At 50.4% G+C, this 23,577-nt stretch overlaps 1 protein-coding gene across 1 annotated transcript in view; it reads right to left on the reverse strand.

Annotated features, from left to right (window-relative positions):
• Positions 1 to 23,577, reverse strand: part of LOC119389414 (papilin) — a gene marked incomplete in the record, with an annotated part of 1,122,639 nt that overhangs the window by 643,693 nt on the left and 455,369 nt on the right. Inside the window, 1 exon segment of the mRNA XM_049412048.1 lies at positions 5,291 to 5,425. Within this exon segment, the coding sequence (XP_049268005.1) occupies positions 5,291 to 5,425 (135 nt within the window).

The following is a 23,577-nucleotide window of genomic DNA, read 5'->3' on the forward strand; positions in this document are numbered from 1 at the left end:
CCATCCTAGCGCATAGTTCCGACAGGCCCCTCGCGAGTCGGTGATGATGTGTTTCGACGAGGTGTAGGTGAGAGCCAGAGCGATAGCAATCTCCTCCGCGTGTGTTGCGCTGTAGGCTTTGAAAGTGAGCCCGTTTACTGTTCTTGTGTTGTGTACGACTGCGGCCGTATACCATCCCCCGTGGTGTGGGCCGGCAACGTCCACGTAACAAACGTGTTGTTGGTGACCAAAGTGTCGCTGCAACGCTTCCGCGCGCGCCTGGCGACGACCACTGTGGTCTTCTCTGGACATGTTGCGGGGAAGGGGTCGGACCCGGAGGGCGCGTCTCCAGGGCTCTGGAACTCTCACCCTTTCCTCAATGTGGTAGTCGTGTTTGATGTGCAGCCGGTCCAAGACGCGGCGACCGGAATTGGTCAGTGCAAGACGCGTGTATTGGCTGACGAGGTGGGCTTCTCGAAGCTCTCGGAAGGTGTTCACCACGCCCAGGGCCAGAAGTCTCTGGTTGGACGTGGTGATCGGGAGGTCGAGAGCCCGCTTGATGACTTTTCAGTGGATGACCTCCAGTTGGTCAACATCAAGTTTGCGCAGGTGCAAGTAAGGGGTCGAGTAGAGAATTCTACTCGTTACGAAAGCATGGGCAAGCCGCAGTGCATCCCTGCTTCGCAATCCGCCCCGCTTGTTCGAGACCCGGCGTACCATACGGCCCACCTGGTCTCCTACCGTGCGAAGTTTGGCCAGGGTGGTGTCGGCCCTGCGTTGGTGGTGTATGAAGAGGCCAAGGACGCGGATCTCCTTGGCCTCACGGATCGGTCCCGAGGAGAGACTGATGCGTAGCTGAGTTGTGTCCCGAGGGGAGGGACGTACGCGCACAAATTCTGATTTAGCTGGGGCGCAGTGGAGTCCACAGTTGGTCGCGTATTCGTCGACTACGGTCGCCGCTGCTTGCAGGCACGACTCCATGTGGCCCAGGTTGCCTTGCGTGGCCCAGATTGTGATATCATCCGTATAAAGAGCGTGATGTATCCCGGGCAGAGAAGCCAATTTGGAAGGAAGATGAAGCAATGCCAAATTAAAGAGGAGGGGAGACAGGACCGCGCCTTGAGGTGTTCCCCTCGAGCCGATGGTGTATGGCCCGTGTTCCTCACCTTGTATTCGTATGTAAGCTTGGCGGTCTGTAAGAAATTGTCTAATGTAGTTGAATGTTTTGTAACCACAGTTGGTATGGCTGAGGTGGTCCAGGATTACTTCGTGCTTGACATTATCGAATGCGCCTTTAAGATCCAAGGCCAGGACTACCTTGTCATTGTGGGGACATTCAATAGGATCTAATATGTCATGGTGGAGCTGCAGAAGTATATCCTGTGCTGACTTATGAGGACGGAAACCGAACATGGTGTCCGCGAAAATGTGCTGTGTTTCGAGAAAGTCGGAGAGTCTGTCGCGCACCATCGTCTCCATCAGCTTGCCGACACAAGACGTGAGGGAGATGGGGCGAAGGTTCTCCACGTCAATAGGTTTTCCAGCCTTCGGGATGAAGGTCACGAGAGCTGACTTCCAGTCAAGAGGGAGAGGAGTCTCTCCATCCCAAATAGAATTGATGTATTTGAGGAGCGCGGCGTAAGCTGCATCGGGAAGGTTGGCCAGGAGCTTGACCGTAACCTGGTCACGTCCGGGTGCAGTGCAACGCTTCATCTTGCGCAAAGCCGCCCGGAGGTCGTGGAGCTGGAACGGGGTGTCCAGCTGCGTGTTCTCTTTGCCTGCGTAAGAGCACGCGGCTGTCCGGGGGTCCTTGTTGGTGCACAAGTATCGGTCCCTGAACGTGTGCGCTAGCTCTGTTGTCGTTCCTGTAAAGTTGTGCATGGCCTTATGTAAGTGGCGTTGGGTTTCCGTGCGTGTTTGTGTTGGATCGATGAGAGCGCGGAACAGGCGCCACGTATTGCGGCCAGACATCTGGCGCGCAGCCGTGTTGCACCGGTCCACCCAGTTAGTGTCGGCTAGCTGAGCAGCATATTCCGCAGCTTGCTGCGTTAGTTCGAGGATGCGCTTCTTGAGGCGTTTGTTGTGTTTCTGTTTTTTCCATCGTTTGGTGAGGCTGCGGCGGGCCTCCCAAAGATGGAGGAGGTGGTTGTCCACGTCCGTTTGTGTTTCCGTGAGCTGTACCTGCCGTTCGTGTTTCTTGAGTGTAGACGTAAGCGATTTCGACCAGGTGTCGTATCCCGACTGAAGGGGGTCTACTATAGGTGGAGAGGTGCGGAACGTCGTCCAGTCTGGGACACGGGCTTGTGTTAGTGGGCGTTTCAAGGGACGCATGTAGATGGTTGTGTTGATTAGACAATGATCACTGCCGAGAGTGTCCTGAGTATTCAGCCAGTCGGCATGGCGTATGTTGCGTGTAATTGTGAGGTCCGGGCAAGTGTCTCGTTGGATCGAATTGCCTACACGCGTTGAGTTGGCAGGATCAGTGTGGAGGGTGAGTCCAAGCGTGGAAAGAAGTTCCGCAAGCCTCCTCCCACGCGTGTCCTCCCGGGGGTACCCCCATAACCTGCTCGGTGCATTGAAGTCGCCAACGATCAGGAGGGGGTCCCTTCCCGCCACCTGCATAGCTTGCGCAAAAGTTTCGCTGAAAGTAACGTTCTTAAGTTTCGGGGGGCAGTAAATGTTTAGAATATGCACAGGTGGGTCAGATCGCTTTATTGGCGACACCATCGTGTATGGAAAAAGCGGTGTTGTGGGGAGTGTGACCTCCTGCGCAGTGTACTGCTTGTGAACGAGTATACATGTCTGCGGGTTATGTTGAAATGTAGTGTAGTTTGTGAGTTTGACGTCGGTGCCGGGTTCCTGAAGGGCAACCACGGCAGCGAGGAACTCAAAGGTCTCAAGGTAAAGGCGGAGATGAGCCCGCTTCTTGCGGCCCTTGAGACCTCTGCAGTTCCGCTGTGTTAGTAAAAGCGGCTGAGTTGCTCTGGCTCGCGACTTAGGGTTGGGGACCATGGTCGGAGACGGAGGGTGGGGTTGCGTTGTTAAGACTACCCAGTCTGCTAGCGCCTGGTGCAGACGTGCCGGAGTCTTCAGTGAAGTCAGATTCATCGGGAGTGACTCTGTTAAATTTCGAGGTGCGGTTAACGTCCGTAATGGGCCCTACGCGTTTAAGGACGCGTGGATTGTCTTGTATCCATTTTTGGATAATGTGAGTTACGGCTTGTGTCACCTGTGTGATGACAATCTCCACCTGACGCGCGATGGTGTCGTGGATAATTTGGGGGAGGTCAGCCAATTGCGTTTCTATTGCGGTCACCTGGGTCTTCAGGGCCACGACGCGACTCTCTGCAGTAGTAGGAATCTCCCTGTCTGTTATGTATTCCTCCTCTTCGCTTGAGGAGGGCGGAGTAATGGGGTGGGTTCGGAGCGAGTGAAGTTCGCTGGCTAGTTTTTCGTTTTGAGCTCGCAAAAGGGCGAGCTCCCGCCTGAGTTCCTGTGTTTCGGCAGTGCTTGTGGGGGAGGAGGAAGGAGGAGAGTGAGAGGAGGCGATCTCCGCCCAGCTGCCTACCTTGTCTTGGTCGCGGGCAGCGCCGCCAGATGGAGCGCTGAGAGCTCGGGATTCCGCCGCTCCAGACGGCAGTGTTGCTGTTGCTGTCTTGCCGGGGGTTGGCGCCTTGCCAGTCGGCTGGCGCTTCGGTTTTGTTGGGGACCCCGATGTCCTGGGCCCTGGCTGCTGAAGCTTGATGAATTTCCCAGTGCATTCGCGGGAGCTGGTGAGGTGCGGGCCCCTGCAGACTATGCACATTGGGTCGCATTCGTGGGGGATCATCTCCTCAGTATCAGCACCCCCGTTTTGGCCACAAAGGCCCCATCTTTCTTTGACCGGGTTGGGACATATCCTACCGGTGCCCCAGTGTGGCGCAACGGTGACACGCTGGCACTGTCTTCTTGTACTCCCTGACGGGAGTCAGTTCTGCGTTGTAGTGGACGTAACGCGGAACGTTACGTCCCGCGAATGTCAATACAGCTACGTTAGAGTTCCCCAGCTTGCGCGCATAGACCAGTTCACCACCTCGCCACTGCACACTACGTTTCAGGGACGCACTGGTTTCGAGGTTGTGCACAGAAATCACGCCACGACACACGTCACCGGTGAGCTTGAGGTGTCCGTGAAGCGGAAGCGGACCTTTGCTGGTGTGGATTTGAAAGTCCGTTAGCAGTTTCTGAACTACCTCGTGGCTCTGCGTCCCACAGACAATGATGTTTTGTTCCCAATTGGGGGAAATTGTGATGGCGTTCATGTGCTGCTTTCCGATGAGTTGGGAAATGGCAGCGCCGAGCTCACCTTGTTGAAAGGCTATCTTGAGGGCGACCGTAATGCGTGGCTTGAGCACGATCACGTAGTCGTCAGGATTCATCCTGACCGTTGGCTTCGGCGTCCACTTGGAGACTGGTGGCGAAGTCTTCTGTGGAGGTTTAGGAGACGGAGCGCAAGCGTCTCCGGAGGCTGGATTGTTGAGAGGAGTCTTGGGCGTAGACTCTCCTTTTGTGTTCTTTCGGCGGCGACGCCGGCCTTCGACGAGTTGAAAAATGTCGGCTTGCTCCGCTGACATGGTGGATGGGCCGTCCTCTGGTTGGTTTGTAGGGACAGACGACCACGACAGAGTCGTGGGGTCGTAGCCGCGTTGTTCAGGCAGCGCCATGTTGAGAGGTTGGCCGATGGGCGTGTCCGCGTCCAGCAGCGGGGGAGCCGGAGCCGTGAGGCCCAGCTCGGCCGCTACGTGGTGGTGCGAAAGTTGCTCGAAATGGCCGAAAGTTGGGCGTACCTGGGTAAGATCGGTGTCTCCAGGATCTTGCTAACTTTCCAGATGCAGTCGCACAGGTTTTAGAGGAGTACCGTCTAAATTTCCACGGCTCCAGCCGAAAAACGACGGAGCCGATGTGCGTCGCGTCCGATCGCTTCGCGATGCGCCCTCCTCCTCCCCGAGCGGAGGTGCTCACGGCCGGGACGCGGCCGCGGCATGCTTTCTGCCAGTGCGCACGTACGTACACAGCTGTGGCGGCTGCTGCGGCGACGGCTCGGCGGCGGCTTTGTTTACGGACATCTTTCTGCCGGTTTGAATAGCTTTGCTGTTTAAAGTTAGCTGTGTTATCGATATGCCCTTCGTCATGCTATTTTCAAACGCTTTAATTACGTCATAAAAGCAAGGCCCACTTTAAAGCGTCTCAAGGAACTATTTTGTAAACGCGAGGCTTATTCGTGTGACATTCTAGCTGCCATAAATCGCTGAGTAGATATATGCCACATTACCTAGAGCCGGTTGCACAGCGCCTTCCGAAGTTGCACATTCGCAGGCAAAGCAGGACTCCGAAGCCTCTCTGCTCTGGCAATCAGCCGGGCACTGCTCGGGTGTTGTAAGACAGTTGACCTCCGTAAGCCGAGTGTCTGTGTACCGACGGAAGCAAGAACAAAAAAGCGCCATTCTTTGTTAACGCGTAAAAGCAAAGAGCACGGCCTCATTTATACGACAATAACGTGTCCAGGCACTCTTGCTTCACTACAATGCCACACAAGTGAACGCCGTCGCTCAGTGCTAGAGCTTCAGGAAGTTTAAGCCATGACGTCATTTCTCTTCTTGAAGAGATCCTGCAACACTTTTAAGAGTTTTCATTCTAAAAAGACAGGGCGTGCAAACACGGACACAAGAAAGAAGTCAGGACACCACAAACGCCGATTAACAACTGAAGAGACGCACAACGGCGGAAAAGTTTGTTCTCAGAAAAAGCATTAACATCCATAAAAAAAGAATTTTAGGACGGTAAAACGTAAACCATCGGTAGTTAGGTAACGTGCTGTCGACCTTTTGTTAAGACATAACCCTGAGAGAATAGCTTGCAATGTCAAGAAAGCTAAATCACTTACTTTAGAATTGTTTTTTTCAGCCAAAACACATAAGAACGAGATTGTGTTTCGAGCAATCGTTTCAGAGCAAGGCACCTGGCAAGTCGCTGTATCTAGTTATTTGCAGAAGTGCTTAACCTCTTTGAGTTTTTCAGACCCTTTTCGTATGCGTAATTCTCAGGCGCTAGTTCAGTTCCTCTCAGAGGAGAACCCCGGCTGTTGTAAAGGTTTTAGTATGGATATTGAAGACCTGTATTACTCTTTGCCGCATGAGGACTTGTTAAAATGTGTTAATGAATGTATTAACGAACAGGGGCACGAGACGGTTTTCACCGATAAATGTGGTGTTTCTACCGGGGATTTTCTAGAAATTCTTTCCATGTATTTAAGTCGACGCTGGTAGGTTAGAGGGAAGGTGTTCATATGCGGAAATCAGGAATCTGTGTTGGTTCTAAGGTTGCTTCAGTTCTTCGCGATTTATACCTTAGCAAGATTGACAAACTTATGGAAGGCGCCTTAGGTAATTCGGTTATTGAGGTTTTTCGTTATGTGGACGATTACTTGATTTTTTGTAGTGGTGAGGACTTTGAAACGACAGTAACTTCAGTGAGCGAAAATTTTGAATTAAATGGAGGAGGGCTGAACTTTACTGAAGAGGTGGCTCAGAATAATGGAATACAATTTCTAGACATTTCCTTAACGTTCCAAAAGAATCACGTGTGCTGGCAGTATTCTCCTAGATCTTCGAAACCGCTGTTAAATTTTTCGTCGAAGCACTCGAAGGTTGTCAAAAACGGCATCGCCATGTCTTGCCTTAAGTCAGCCCTCACCAAGACGCGTGAGCACAAAATGAGTGATAGCTTTAACGCACAGGTTACGCGTCTCTTAGATGCAGTGGCCACTCTCGTTGAACGTTTAAAGAAGTCCATTGTGTTAAGTCCGAGCAAGGTTGCAGAAAGCGATAGAAAGAAACGTGTCGTAGGTATACCGTACATTCATTGCGTATCTCACGGACTAAAGAAAGTAGGAAGTAGATACGGCGTTAATGTTGTTTTCACGGCTGCCAATAAGCTAGGTAAAATTTGTGCCGCTGTGCAGAGGAAGATTGAGCGAGTAAAAGACAAGAAGGGGACCGATATTTGTTTCGTAAAACACACCAACAAATTCACTGATTGCCGTACGAGTGTGGTGTATAAGATCCCTTTCAGCTGCGGCCGCTTCTGCGTAGGACGGACGGGCCGATGCATCAACCAGAGATGATTGGAACATAAGAGATCGCTAATAGGAGGCTCACCTTCTAAACTACCTTTACATTGTCGAGATTGTAAGTGCACGCCGAAATTCGATGAATGCGCAGTGTTGTACCGGCACAGAAATGAAGAAACGCGCCTGATGGTTGAAGCGTGGCATATCGAGAATAGTGGTAGTGCATGCGTGAGCGAACCGTCGATTAACTTGCATAAAGGTGAAATCAAATGCCTTAACAGTTATGTTCCACGTAGACCGCCACGCGTGCCGGATTGATAGGTTCGCCTGTTGGATGGGCATGCGCAGATAGGTTTTCGTGCCTTCTTTCTTTTCAGCCGTTGTGCGTCTCTTCAGTTGTTAGTCGGCGTTTGTGGTGTCCTGACTTCTTTCTTGTGTCCGGGTTTGCACGCCCTGTCTTTTTAGAATGAACGCTTTCCACAGCACATTGAACCTCGTTTTGAATGCGTCGTAACAGGACTTCATGGTATTAATAAAAGTTGTGTAATGCATGGGGTAAATTTTGAAACCTTCAAGTTTTTCTCTTTATTCTTGCTCGTGGTGCTACCTACTGCTGTTTCTTGTATTGCGATAGCAATTATATGGACACTCTCAGATGATTTTTGCCGTACCCGTCATGTCCCGGATATATATATATATATATATATATATATATATATATATATATATATATATATATATATATATATATGTTACGCATATGTTACGCATACTGGACAAAGAAAACGAAGGCCGGTGAGTCGACGGCTTCGACGAAGCTGCAGCAGTGATGGTTCCGTCGTCCTGAGCGCGTACCCAGCACCTCCACCACTCTGTTACGCTCGAAGGAGGCCGAGACGTATACGACTGGAGGGGCCGCATCCACACAGGAGAAATACCTCCTGTGTGGATGCTCAAAAACAAAGTGCGTGTTCTTGTGGATGATGTGCCTGTGATGGCCCTGGTGGATACAGGGGCGACGATTTCCGTAATGAGTGTTCTTTTTAAAGACGTGTTAGGGCGCAAAGTTGTTTTTAAGTACGACGAAACTTCAAAGTTCTGCGGAGTGAGTGGCGAGCCGTTGCGTCCTATTAGTGTGTGCAGTGCTGACGTGTCTTTGGGAGGTCATGTTATTACGACGGAATTCGCGATTATTCCCCGGTCGACCCATGACGTTATTCTGGGCATTGACTTTTTGCGGGAGTGTGGATGCCACTGTCGACTGCCGCACAGGGAAGATATTTGTGAGTGGTCTTCCATCAGGGCTCCTGGAAAACCCTGTAGAAGGCGAAACTACATTGTGTGTTTGTGGCGATACTGTCATACCCGCGTCATCTACCGTTCGTGTGCCTGTTGTCTGTAGCGGCGCCGATTGCGACAGCTTCGACGCAAGCGTAGAGCCCGTACACGTTAACTGCGTGAAGAAGAATGTGTTGGTTCCCCATTGTGTGGTGTCTATCAACAGCGGACGCACTGGCTTTTGGACCGTAAACTGTTCTTCAGAGCCCGTGATGTTACCAGGCGGTTTGAAATTGGCCTGGGTCAGCAGAGAACACGCGCCCTTATCGGTGGCCGAACTAACGATGTGCCGGAAGAACCTGGAGGTCACAGTGCGGAAACGGCCCTTTTGTCAATGATAAGTAAGTCCCTTAGCACAAGCGAACGGCGAACATTAGTGGGTGTGCTTTCGAAGCACGTGTCGGTATTCGACTTTGCGCAGATGTAGAACATACCCTCCATCCCTGCGTCTCGGACACACCATACCATCAACACGGGTTCGGCCAATCCGATTCGACAAAAGCCATATCGTGTTTCACCATCAGAGCGCCAAATTATCAACGATCAAGTGCAGGAGATGGTGAAAAAGGGAGTCATACAAGAGTCAGCCAGTCCGTGGGCAGCTCCAGTGATTCTCGTTAAGAAGAAAGATGGATCTTGGAGATTTTGCGTGGACTATCGCCGGTTGAATGCCGTAACAAAAAAAGACGTAGTACCCACTCCCACGTATTCATGATGCAATAGACTGCCTACATTCGGCCCTCTTACTTTTCCTCAGTAGACTTACGATCCGGCTACTGGCAAATTCCGATGCGTCCTGAGGACAAGGAAAAGACTGCCTTCGTTACCCCTGACGGGCTCTTTGAATTTAATGTGATGCCTTTTAGCCTGTGCAACGCTCCGGCGACGTTCGAGAGATTTATGGACACCATTCTACGCGGCTTGAAGTGGAACATCTGCATGTGCTACCTCGACGACGTCGTCATCTTTGGCCGGACATTCAGTGAGCACAACTCGCGTCTGGATATAGTTCTGAACTGCATCCGAAACGCTGGCCTAGATTTAAACTAGATTTAAAGAAGTGCCACTTCGGAGACCGCCAAACCCTCGTTCTCGGGCATCTCGTCGATAAGGATGGCATACGCCCCGATCCCCAGAAGACAGCAGCCGTTGAAGCGTTCAATGCACCGCGCTCTGTCAAGGAGCTCCGCAGTTTTCTGGGGCTTTGCTCCTATTTCCGCCGCTTTATTCCCAAATATGCTGACGTCGCGCACCCCCTCACATGCCTGCTACGAAAGGACATTCCCTTTGAGTGGACTCCGGAGTGCCAGTCTTCTTTTCGTGAACTGAAGTTTCTGCTGACGTCACGAGCTGTCCTTCAGCACTTCAATCCGTCGGCCCCAACGGAACTTCACCCGGATGCCAGTGGCGTAGGTATTGGTGCCGTCCTAGTCCAGCGCTACGGTGACCGCGAACACGTCATTGCATACGCAAGTCGCTCACTAAGCCGGCCCGAACAGAATTACACTGTCACGGAACAAGAATGCCTGGCAGTAATATTTGCGATCCAGCGGTTTCGTTCTTACCTGTATGGGCGACCCTTCACAGTAGTCACTGACCACCACTCGCTGTGTTGGCTAGTCAACCTTCGCGACCCTTGTGGCCGCCTTGCGCGCTGGGCGCTTAGGCTGCAAAAATACAGCTTCACCGTATCTTACAAGAGCGGCCGACGACACGCCGATGCGGACTGCCTCTCGCGTATGCCACTCAGCACTACGGACTGTGACGCCGATGACTTTGACCACCTTATAGCTTCTGTGTCGCCTAATTTTCCAGACCTCGACAGTTTCAAAGTAGAGCAGCGAAAGGACGCAAAATTAGCACCACTCTTCAACACCACGTCCGCCTCTACTAATGCGCGCCATTTCTGCATGCGCGATGGACTCTTGTACAAGAAGAACCTTTCTGGCAATGGCGTACGTTTTCTTCTGGTGGTGCCGGAGAGCCTTCGCACAGCCATTATGGGTGCCATGCACGACGACCCTACCTCCGGACATTTAGGTTCTGCGCGGACGCTCCACCGGACTAAGGAACGTTTTTATTGGCCTGGAATGCAAAAGTCTATCGAGATGTATGTGGCCAGCTGCATGCAGTGTCAGCGCCATAAACGCCCATCTACTGCTCCAGCTGGTCTCCTCCAGCCGATGCCACCTCCAAGCACACCTTTCCAACAAGTGGGCATCGACTTCCTGGGCCCTTTCCCAAAAACGGCTAAGGGCAACCGTTGGATAATAGTTTGTGTCGATTACCTGACACGCTATTGCGAGACGGCGGCCGTCCCCTCTGCAACGGCCAATGACGCCTCATTGTTCCTGCTGCAACACGTCATACTCCGACATGGCCCACCTCGCGTGATCATCAGCGACCGTGGACGACAATTCACAGCGGATGCCGTGGAGGAGCTTCTTCGTTTATGTGAATCCCCCTTGCGTCACTCGACACCCGACCATCCACAAACGAATGGGCTTACGGAGCGCACCAACCGGACAATTATCAACATGTTGTCTATGTATGTCTCATCCGACCATAAGAACTGGGATGAGGTGCTACCTTTCATCACATATGCATTCAACACCGCCAAGCACGAGACTACCGGCTATAGCCCTTTCTTTTTGCTGTACGCTCGTCCACCCCGGCACACAATCGACACTGTTTTCCCTTTCTGTAATCACGAAAACGTCACAGACCCTCTGCCTTGCTGAAGAGGCGCGTCGTATAGCTCGATTACGCACCTTGGCATCTCAAGACAGAGCGAAGGCACGGTACGACATTCACCACCGACCTGTAACCTATCGACCCGGTGATTTAGTCTGGCTGTGGACTCCTACACGGAAACGCGGCTTATGTCAAAAGTTTTTAGCCACATACGATGGACCATTTGTTATCATCACCAGACTCACAGAGGTCACCTATACTGTCGCTCGCCTTACGGCGAGTGGTAGACGAGCTGCCAAGACCCAAGTGGTCCATGTCGCCCGCTTGAAATTTTTCACGCCGCGACAACCCGACTGACTCGCCCGGCGGCCTTCGTCTGCGAGGAGAGGAATGTTACGCATATGGACAAAGAAAACGAAGGCCGGTGAACGTGCTTGCCGCTCCGAGGCAGCTAGGAAGAAGACGACGACGCTGGGAGATCCAACCTGTTGGCTGCTCCTGCGCTCACCTTCGCGACCAGATAAACGGCCCCTCCAGTCGTATACGTCTCGGTCTCCTTCGAGCGTAACAATATATATATATATATATATATATATATATATATATATATATATATATATATATATATATATATATATATATATAAAGGCACACAGAAAAATTAATTAGAAGAAAACAATTCTGAAGCACCCAAGCGGGGATTCGAACCATTGACCCCTCGCTCCTCAGCCTGCTGCATTAGACAACTCAACCATGCCCATACATGCGCCGGCGAAATAACGGCGAGCTATTTGTATGCACCATTTACCGCTGGTGGTTAACAAATTTCGGAGGAGCTTGAGCGTGTATTCTATCACGGAACGCTCCCAATGTTCATTCAATTTGAAAACTGCCCTTCAGATGTCCACGACAATGTGCCCCTTTTCTGTACCCACTCGTGATGTGGAACGAAAAGAAAAACAAAGAACACCGGGCACACCTTGCATCAGACGCCCCCGTGTGCAGGAAACGCAGGCGGTCACTCCACGCGCCGCAGTTTAAAAGGAAAAGAAATATCTAAGAACATCTGATTCTCCATTGTCGACACTTGCAGCGCGTTACTCAAGCACAACGACGTAACAACTGCGACATTTGTTAGTTCACGCTGCCCTGTGCATGACTGTGCCTTCTTTTCGGGCGTCCTTCTTTGTGCTTCAGCGGTGCGCTGAAAATATCGAGCTGCTTCTCGTTCTTCGTGTGACATTCCAATTTCTTGCTATCGCATTCATTGCTTCGCCCTTGCGGCAAAGCTGTGACTTTTTTCTTTTGCATGTTACTGGTGAATATTTTTTGTTGCATCATTCCTAGTTTTGTATCTCCTTTGAAAATAATGGCAATGAACCAATATTCGCATTTTCTTTCACACTGTGAATATTGGCAATATGTACTTTTAACTAATTGCTTGCTTCTTCCTCTTCTTTGTAACCTTATGGACCTTGAAGAGAGCATGGGAGCACCTGGGAGCCTACGAAGAACATGAGTCTCTACCGCCAGCATTTTCTGAACGGCGTAATATCGAATGATCCAATAAACCCAACTGACGTAATTATTTCCGGAGTCCTATACGTGCTGTTTTACTCAAGTTTATAGTACTGGTTTGGAAGTTTTACCAACGCTGACATTTCACGTGACTGCACATGTACAAACCATCCGCCGGCGCGGCAGCGCTCCCTCAAATTCTGCTATAAAACACACAGCATGTAAACGAAGCTGGTGTGTCCATAGAAAACGATGGTCCACACGTCAACAAATGAAGCCATTAACGGTCGGGGCGTTATGAAGTTAGCGCTACATACGATGAGCGCCACATTGTAGGGAAGCGTGATGATGCTCATCTGAGCATGGCCTCTGAGACTGCGCGCCGGATCTTGGAGGCCATGATCTGTGGCAAACACTTGACGCGTATGGTGATGTCATCCCGTAAAGCTGTGAAATCGGACACATGTTTACTAGTATAAGGTGCGGTTCCTTGGCGCACACTGTAACCACAGAAGTAATTATTTGGAACGCGTACAAGCGTCAAATCGCGTGCACGCACATCACCCATGCCTGCAGTGAAAGTAGGCGCCTCCGGCACGAAGCCCGCTTGTGGTTCCAAGTGCCGCCGCTACGCGGCTTTGGGTGGCGCCCCTATAGGCGCTGTGCACCGCCTATACCAGAGCCTCCTCTATTTTTCTGTGCCTGGGCGAAGGAGCGGAGCGCGATGGTAGAGTGACCTAGAATAGGGGGAGTGTCCAAAGCGCCGGCTCCCGCGTGGGCCTTTTGCCGTGAACTCCCGCGCCGCGCCGCTGCTGCGCCGGACCCGTGGGCTTTCCGCGCTCGGGAAGCGCGCGGAAAGCGAGGGGCGTCTGCTACGCGCTGTATTTTTTTGCGCTGCGTTTCCACACAGGGCACCTGAAGCCTACTTAACTTTTATAATACGGTGCGGAATGGAGCTTATCCATCTTTAAGCATTGTGTTAGTGCAGGGGCAACAACAGGATGCAAAAAATCATGTGTCAAGCGGCATCAGCGTGGCCTAGTTCAGGTCACAGAGTTCGAGAACGTTGGTGCGTGTGTAAAAACGTGCAAAGCGGATACGCACAAGCAAGAAACGAAAAAAAAAACCATTATTCGCACGAGTAGTCGGGCAATAGCATCACGCATGCTCGAATTAAGAGTAACAAAAAAAAAGTAAATTGCACGCGCAGTTAGCTGAAATACTTGCGCGCAGTGACCGCTTCACACTACGAGCGTTTTACTCATGGTCGCCACTGGTTTGCTAGCCATATGCACACCGCTTTATTCGACAATTCATTAGCCTCCACTGGCTATTCATTATGGACGGAGCACACCGGGAAGACGCAAGGGAAAAAAAAGAAGAAGAGTAGAGACGGCCATACGAGCGCAATGGTGTTGGCTTATTTTTGCTTCTGAGGTAGCGTACAAGGCTCACCGTGCGCAAATATTTGAAAGAAAAGCAATGCCATGTAAACTAACCATATTCCAAAGCTTTTGCATAAAAGGCGTAATATAGAAAATGCTTTACAAATATCCAGATATCATAGAAGCTAGTGTAATATCTCAATCACTTCAGAAAATTGCTCAAGTGCAGAGATCCCTAATGTACCTTGCCTGAAAAAATGCAACAGATATATGTATATATATATATATATATATATATATATATATATATATATATCGCATGTTGCATTGGATCGCGGAACGTCAGTATGAAACGTTCGCGCGAGATGCGTGCATTGCTTCAAGCCTTCACCATGCGAAATGAAAACAGTTTCAAACAACTTATTCTCAACGTCAGATGTTTTCACGGTTCTCGGAGGTTAGCGTTCGCCCGGTTCAGAGACTTTACAAAAAGACGTAGACGATTAGAATAACAGAGAGCTGAGCTAGTTGGTAAGTATTCAGTTGTTAGTCGGCGTTTGTGGTGTCCTGACTTCTTTTTTGTGTCCGTGTTTGCACGCCCTGTCTTTTTAGGATGTGGACGAGTAGTTACATAAAATACAATTGTTTCCGCGGCAGTTGAGTGCGCGCCAACAGGACACCCGACCGCAATTTCCCGCTTTTTCCTGATGACCTCAATATAGCGTCCACCATAGTTTCGTGCTGCAGCTCCGAGTACTTCAATAGCGAGTCTGCTCATTTCTTGAATAAATATAAAGAGATGACCGGACGGGTAAAGCAGGCCTCTTTTGTCCCGCGCGCAGACGCGTGCAATCAGCTGCTCTGAACTGAGAATCACGTTTGTTTTCGGGCGATCGCTCGTAACATATAAAGTGAGGCATACACGATGTTGCACTGTACCGTTTCGTTTTCTTTGGTTTGTCTTTTCTTTAAGGCTAAAGCCTTAGATGCCTCATCAAACACGAAAAATTGACCGTCGGAGTCCCGCGTAGCCAACACAAGTGATGCACAAAATCATCACACGATGACGTCGACAGAACTTGTGCCGTCACTATGACGTCATTTAACGTGACGTCATATGATGACGCCATCACATGACATGGTCGCTTTGCATTGCCTCCGTGAGCGGGGGCCGATCACGGAGGCAACGTAAATGCAGGTGAGGTGCAGAAAGCTTGCAATGCCTTCGATCCTGTCGGCAGTCCGAAACCACGTTATGTGCAGAAAGCTTTCGGAGAGGGGCGAGGGAGGATTAATGCATCGTCTGACGAAAAAGATGGCTTTCGTTTTCGAGTCATCTCAGGCGAATGCATAAGGGACCATGTTTTTTTTTTCATGTAATTTTTTCGCATACATTTTACCTATGCGGTAAGTTCTTCAAAATGTATGGGTAAGTCTAACATGTTGACAATTATATTGGTGACCACCACGTTTTTTATAATCCTGACGGAAAGAAATCGTCAGACCACACATCGTCAGAATTATTTCTGGCTACAGAAAGCGGGTTTGCGTGCCACACACCATATTATTATTGTTAGTCGTTACACAAATGGCAAGCACGTCAAGTTAGTGATGCCATGACCTATCGGTCGTCTTGGGCATACATTCGTGCCCCTCCGTGCCAGTTTTCGTGTATACCAAGTGAACGAGACGCGAGTTACGCGAGTAATTTTTTACTTTTGGTACCGCGGCCACGCCGACTGACACATTCGGCTTCGCATGAAGTGGCTTGAAACAGCAGAGCGTTGGAGGCAGCCTTGTAAAACAAATCGAATGCACGAAATAAAAGATAGGATATGAAGGGTGCAAACGCGTTAGCATGCATGAGCTAGTTACTACGTGCATATATGTGCTACGTTCTCTTGGTTATCTCCAGTTTATTTTCTCCTGCAGCAAGTTTACGTTCGTCATTCCACACGAAAGTAAGTTAAGAGCCTTTTCTCACGATGAAGTAGCGCGCAGGATGCGTTCCTCAAACAGCCGCGGAAGTGTGGAGCGATGCGGTGACATACCGGCTGAAAGGATATATACAAAATCCCCGTTTCACAACACACAAACCAACAAACGCGTTCTCTGTGTGATGAGTCGCTGCAGTATTATGTCGCAGTGACGCAGTATTCATTATTGCCCAAATTTCCGCAATTTTAGCTAATAGCGGCCAAAATATCACGCGCGTAGCAGACGCTCGCCGCTTTGGCGCGGCTTCCGCCGCGGAGAAAGCCCACGGGTCCGGCACGGCAGCGCCGCGGCGCGGAAGCTCACCGCAAAAGGCCCTCGCTCGTCCCATGTATTCGCGCTGCGCTTTGGACACTCCCCCTATTCTAGGTCACTCTAGCAATGGGAACCGACCGTCGGCGTTAGTGCGGCTTTTGGCCGCCGGGCGCCGCCACCGTAGTAGACCACCGTCGCGTCGTCGCTCGCGGAAACGAATGCCGTGGCAGCATTCGAAGCTGCTGTATGGTTCAGTTTTCGGCTGTATTCGCGTTGTTTAAAGTATAACGAAAACTTGTAAACTGGAATCAGTGAAACACTTGTCGTTCTGGGCAACCAGCCCATTAGGCATGTGTCTTTCGCGGCTATTTGATCGAGACCCTCGCGCGTCGTCTGCTAGCCCGATTCCAGAGAGCGCATGCCAGTGATGCGCGGAAAATTGTTTTGTCACCGTTACGTTCGCTTGACTGAGAGTCGGTTATTGGCTCTCTGAAACTCGATTTTCGAAAGCAGCATTTGCCAAGAGCTAATACTGAAAGCTTGGGCGCTTCAAGTTCCCCGATGCGTGCTGCCGTCTACTGGTGTATCACACTATACGCAAGCGATGTGTTCATGCGCTAAATAGCATGAATTGTCACTAAGCTGCTTCCAGTGACAATGTACATAATGACTGTCGGTTGTTTCGCCGGTAGCGCATGTAGTGTCCACGGGCTCCGATTCTTCAGCTTCGGGACCTAATGTCAGCGCTGCATGCACATGGCGGCGATCATGAGGCAGCGTTGCTACTGGTACTACATGTATTCGTTGACTGTTCGGACGCAACACAGTCACGTTTAGGGATACTTGCCATGCTTGATTCATTTGTTACCTTGGGCTGCAAACGTGAAGGGTAGTCTGCAAAGAGTGACGCTACTGCATCCTTCGTAAGCCGCCGCTTCTTATATTCTATGAAATCTTTGCGTCGTAAACGACGGCTGCGTATTCTAGTGTAGTTTGAAGATGTATTAGCAGACCAATTATCCCGCCTAATTACTGCAAGCCACCTCTGCGGAACACCAACGGCAGCTGGAATTTCATGGAACGACAGCCGAACAGTGTATTAAGGCGAAAGCCTTAGATGCCTCATCAAACGCGAAAATTGACCGTCGGCGGCGTCAGCACGAGTGTTGCAAAAAATAATTACGTGATGACGTCATCATATGATGTCACAGATCATACATTTTTGTGACATCGTCGTACGTTACATAACGTGACGTCGTCTTATTACATCTTCGCTTGGTCAAAATGGGCCGATCACGGAGGCAGTGCATGCCTCCGCTGATGTGCAGAAAGCAAGCACTGCGTCCGATCCTTGAGCCTGTAAGAAAACCACGTTAGACGCAGAAATATCCCGAAGGGAGGCAGGAAATGTTCAATACATTGACTAGAAGAAAAGAAGAAGATGGCTTTCGCTTTTCATTCGTCTTAGATGAATGCATAAGAGACCCCGTGATATTTTTTTTTCTTTATCACTGAAGGGAAATAAAAAGAAGGCAATCGTGATTTCTTTCAGTTCCATTTGCAGAGTGGAACACAACAGCATGACATACTAAGGCATTGGGGCGGTTGCAATAGACTGAAATAGAAAAGAAAACGCGAATACTATCAAACTCGAGTGCAAGTACCGAACCGGCAGCACGGCCTGACAGTCTGCCAGCGGAATACTTACAGCAGGGACGGAAAGACGCGAACATGCGGCAGCTGACTTCTTTGCTGTTTCGCATCTATTTTCAAGTGGTTATAGCCTCGATGATTGATGAGAACACGACGTCATACATGACACAATAAAAGACCATCTAGCATCTTTTTATTGCCACCACGGTTTGAGCGTGATGAAAACAGCGCGCCGCTATGTTCGCGTTTCTTAACATCCCCCTGTACCTGTGAAAGCCTGCAAAAAGCACAAATGCAATTAAACTCGGATGCAAACACGAATTCGTGAGCTTCGTGATACGCGCGGCCGTTCAGCGCCAGCTTCCCGTAGTCTACTTGCACAGCGCCACCACGCGGCAGCGGCGAGCGGACGCGGAGCGCGCGCTCGACGGCCCGAGGAGAGCGTTCGTCCAGGCACTGAAAAATAGAGGAGGCGCCGCCTATACTCCAGCGTAACGTTGACGTGCGCGCGCGCGCGTCACGGCGACGTTGCGTCAGCAAAAAACAGCCCTCTATTGGCCGCGAGATTGTCGGCGCCTAGCGGCGAACGGACGAAACCCTGAAGTGTGGGTGCCGGTCAGCCGTGGCCACTTCAGCAGCATTCTATGCGGTGTTTGTACTTCGCATCTTACGATACAAGTTGGTGACGGCGGTTTGGTCGTGGCGAGTAACCTGTCAAAATCTTATTCTTTGCTTTTACCAACGGAAATTCGTAGCGTGAATAGCTATTCGCAATGCCCACGAACTATAGGGGGCGCGCCGTTCGATTCAAGATGGCGCCCGGAGGAGGGTCAACCCGTTTCTTAGCTTGGAAACAGATAGGACGTGCGGACGTACCGCCCGTGCCACTTTCACCGGATGAAGCCATGAGCTTCACTGAAATGGATATGAGACCAAAATACTTTCCCAAACCATGGAAAGTGCTAAGTGCTCGCTACGTAAATATTTGCTGCGGTGTGAAAGGTTATATTTCAGCTCCGTTACCGCGCATCAACGATGCTTCGCGAAATCCTGGGCGTGCTACGGAAGACTGCATGAACTAGAATTGACGTATGAACTGAACGGCACTCCGGGGTCGTACGTAGCGATCCTGGCTGACGGACTTGCCGCAAAAGTAGGCCGCTAGCGAGTTGCGTCATCGCTGCTGCACGGGACCACACGTTTAACGTGTTGATGGTTTCCAAACATATTACGCCGTCGTCGTTACTTGCGCAGTCAGGAACGCGGAGTTACTTCTTAAACGGAACACAAGCATGCAACATCGAATTCAGTAGCGCAAGTGTCACAGTCATGCTCAGACTCTAGACGTGTGCAAATAGCACAACATAAAAACTAATATCGAAAATAATGCACACGTATGCTGTTCGTTGAACAACAATGCCGTTCGGAAGGTACCGGTGAAATACAGGAGAAGTTAGCTGTGAGGTGTGGATGGTGGCCGTGAATGCATGTTTCATTGCTCTAACCATTTTGCTTCGCTGATCGAGCTCGAGCATGTTGGCGGCATGCGGCGCTCCATAATATCGACAATAATTGCGCTACATGCAATGCACAAGAAAAACTATCCTTTTATTTCGATCTCGCTCAAGGATATTATACAATGAATACAATCAGAGTGACTTACGAGCATGAAAAAACATTAATGCACGAGGGGACGTGAAGAGCAACTCGCTCCTCGTGAGTAAGCAGCTGATCGTTCATCGTCGCTGTCACTCTCGGTGCTTTCACAGCCTTCTATATTCTTTCACAGCGTTCTAAATCCCTGCCGTCAAGATGGTTTCTTTGAACATCACTGCTGAAAGCAATCTGAAGAATTTCCACCGCCGAACAACTTCGACCACTCCGCGTCACAATGTTTACAATTAAAGAGCCGTCTGGGCGCCGAGAGCATTTTGCTCTCAAACCGGTCAACAAGCAACTCGCTTGCAGTGTGCTGCCACATATCAACAAACGTACAAGAACAAGCAGCGCAGCGCTGGCTATGAAACCAACACACTGGTGACGGACGGCGTTGAGAGCGTTCGCTCCACGAAAGGCGTGGAGCGGACGCGTCCTCGAATGACTGAAACGTCGCTCGCACGATTCATAACAGCGCTTTCCTGACAAAGCATAGAGGCCTTATTATAACGTATCGCCAACTTGAGACTACTCAGTTATAGAAGAGCACATCGCGAGCCCGTGCGACCTCCCAGCGTACAATGTTATGGGATTCATGCGCTACAAAAACACTGACGAGAGCTATATGCAAGTAAAACAGCTTCAACTGAACAAATCAAGGTGACCGATTGGGCGAGTTGGTGATTCATGATCGACGTATGTATACTGCGCGGTAGTAAACACGGACGACAAGAAGATGATACAAGGACATCATCTTGTATCATCTTCTTGTCGTCCGTGTTTACTACCGCGCAGTATACATACGTCGATCTTCAACTGAAAATGTCAGACGATAACATTTAACTAATCTACGTGGCTACAGAAAACCTCGCGAAGCTGATATGTGTACGCTTTGGGCTACCATTGAAAGCGCGAGTTGCCACGTATTTTTATGAAAACTTCGCGTCTCGCAAGAGCGAATCAGATTTCTCGTGTCACAGAGGGCCCGGTTCGTTCAGTGATGCAGGAAACATGCAAAGTCGCAGTGTTCCTTTCTTGCCAACGCGTTAACACTGAGGCTAGCGCAGCCGAATAAGGGAGCGACAGCGTAGTGCTGCCATTTTGTCTTCTACTTACCCTCCTCGAGAGGACGATCCTGAATTCCGCTTGGCGGCACTACAGTCTATGGGCATTGCGAATATTTAGTAAACCATCGATGCGAAAACCATTTGCTTGAAGCGACCACGCAAAAGACGCTTGTCGCTTTTTAACGTGTTGTGAGGTTAATATGAGTTCTATTTATGTTTCCAGTGCCCTTGCCTTTCAGCACCATTCTTAACCATGTTGGGGGCGTTGTCAGGTGTCTCGTTGAAGCCAATGAGGTCGTTGCAGTGCGCCACATTACTGAATGTAAGGCCGTCGCGTCCACGTGCTGCTCCGACAGTCCAGTGCACGTTATCGTATTCGTGTTGCAATCGTCCGGGCTTACGAAGGATCCACATCAGTCGACCTGAACTTGGCCGGCGATGCGAAAATAGCAGAAGTGAACTGAACATGCCCTGCAGGGAATGTAGTGCCAGTGTCACGCGGCCACTGTTATCACGATCAGGGCCCATGCAGATCTGATTCTGCTACACGGTCACTCTTAATAGTGATCAGGTCCAATCGGAATGCCGATGCTCGCGGTCTACGCATCCCGGTCGGACCGATGTCTGTGCCAAACTCTATCCGCATAACTTTGGACATTGCTGCAGCGACCACTGTTTATCTATATCGAAAAATGTTATCCGTATCGGCCCTGACCCAATCAAAAGTGCCCGTACAACCATGCAGTTGTTGGGATGTAGTTGGTCGCGGCACGTATCACGATTTGTTTACATCATGCGAAGCTCACTTTCCGATTCGCGCTCTGCTAACCCCCTACTTCACATTATTTAGGCGAAAGCCCTAGATGCCTCATCAAACTCGAAAAGTGACCGTCGGTGGCGTCAACACGAGTGATACAAAAAAACGTCACACGTGATGACATCACAGATAGAAAAATTTTGGGACGTCATAGTGACGCCATTATATGACATCGCCGCTTTGCACTGCCTCCGTGATCGGCGGGCCGATCGAGGAGGCAGTGCTAAACCAGGTGATGTGCAGAAAGCTTGCTAGGGGTTGGGGGTGGGGGGGGGAATAAATACATGCACTTAACAAAAAAAAACGATGCATTTTGCCTTCTAGTCGTTTTAGACGAATGCATAAGGGACCCTGTAATTTTTTTAGTATCAGTGACACGTAGTAAATATTAAATGTAGACTGAACAACATTTTGCTTACTTTTCCTTTCAGCAGAGCTCACAAGTGCAGGCACTGTGTTGTGCTCTTGAACATCAATAAAGTAAGAACCCTTCTATCAGCAACTGACTTGCCCCAATCATGGGGACAGAACGCAAAGTACATTGTGAAACAGAAATATTGACCTATCCCCACAATTGAACTACCATGCTGCCCCAGGGTATGTACATTGACTTCATTGCCGAAGTTCAGTGTCGGGAGTGCGTCAGGCCTCCATCTCTTCTGCGATAGCCCTTAAATGCAGAGAAAAAGAGCGAGAAAATATATATCAAGATCAGCAGTGGCGATAAACTCGCTCGCGCATTTTTATCTTACCTGGCCAGTCAGTGCTCACAAAACGATGCTGTTTACTATGCACCAGATCATGCATATACACATGCCGCGTATCGGTGCTCGTATTTACCCTGCGGGACACTGAGAACTGTTCTCTTAGCTCTGTAAACACAACGCAACGTGCGCAAACTACAATAGGGCTCGGGGACACCTTAAACAGACTCGCAGCTGAGCGCGAACTAACATTGCATTCGCAGCGCAGACGGTACGTGAAGGACAAAAATTAAGTTTCGTGAATTATTTTCTTCTTCTTCCTCGATTGATTCTCGATTAATTTTATTGCGGAAGTGTATGACAATGAAAGCACAGGGAATCATGACTGGCACCCCTGACGAAGTTTCCCTGAGGGTTCGCATACTGCAGCCGTCTTCACGCTCGTGGTGCACAGCATTAGCAAGCACAAATGCACACATTACCGAAGTTTTCGTTCACTACTCACCATCCTTTCTCGTCCGCGAAAGCTTTAATGCACCGTCGTCGAAGTGCTTGCTGCACATAATTGGCGCGTACTTGGAAGGCGTTTTGCCGTTATGAAGCCTAACGGGCCAAACTCGAAGGGCTTCCGCGTCGGTGGGATAGAAATGGTAGCTTATCCCTGGCTCTGTGCAGTATGTACTGCATTGTGGCAACAAAACAAAACCTCAGCATCGAAAACGAAGAGTTTTCTGCGGATGCGGAGCACAGAATCACGATGTGAAAACAGCAGCCTCGTACACTTCCACGCACCGCCTGAAACCCGCGTCCACACTAACGGGGCGACGGTTCTGCCACCCATAGGTCGATCTCGCCGCCAATAGTCCGGAGTCGGCTGACCGCCGACGCGGCCGACGGCTGCTGGCGCGCTCGGGCGCGCTCGGGCGTCCCTCGGCTCCGAATAGATCCTGCTGCATTTCGCGCCGGACTCGCATGTACAGGAACATGCTTCGCGGGCTGTTCTGTCTGTTCCCGACAGGTGGCGCGGCGCATTCTTTGCTTTACTGCGCATGCGCTCCTCGAGATGTCATCGCACCGGCGCGTTGAAGCCGGCTCGACTGTAGCGGAGACCAGTTTGCGGTTGGCGTAGCGTCGCCGGCTCTAGGTGAGGAAACGAAATGTTCGCGCGCGCGCGAGTCGGCAAAGTCTGAGTATAACAGAATGGGACGCGCACAGAAAGTCCGTACTCCCCGAAGAAGCAGCGCATCGTGAAACGAGGCTTGTCGCTGTACGAGAACGGCAACGGCAGCGACGAGCAGATCCAGAATATGCGGCCGAGGAAAGGGAGAACAAAAGACGACGGGAAGATACTGCCGATCACCGTGAGTGGAATGCCGCGCGCATGCGAGCTCTACGTCAAGATCCACTC

This window comes from Rhipicephalus sanguineus, chromosome 1 (genome assembly GCF_013339695.2).
Source record: "Rhipicephalus sanguineus isolate Rsan-2018 chromosome 1, BIME_Rsan_1.4, whole genome shotgun sequence".
Classification (NCBI taxonomy): Eukaryota; Metazoa; Arthropoda; class Arachnida; order Ixodida; family Ixodidae; genus Rhipicephalus; species Rhipicephalus sanguineus.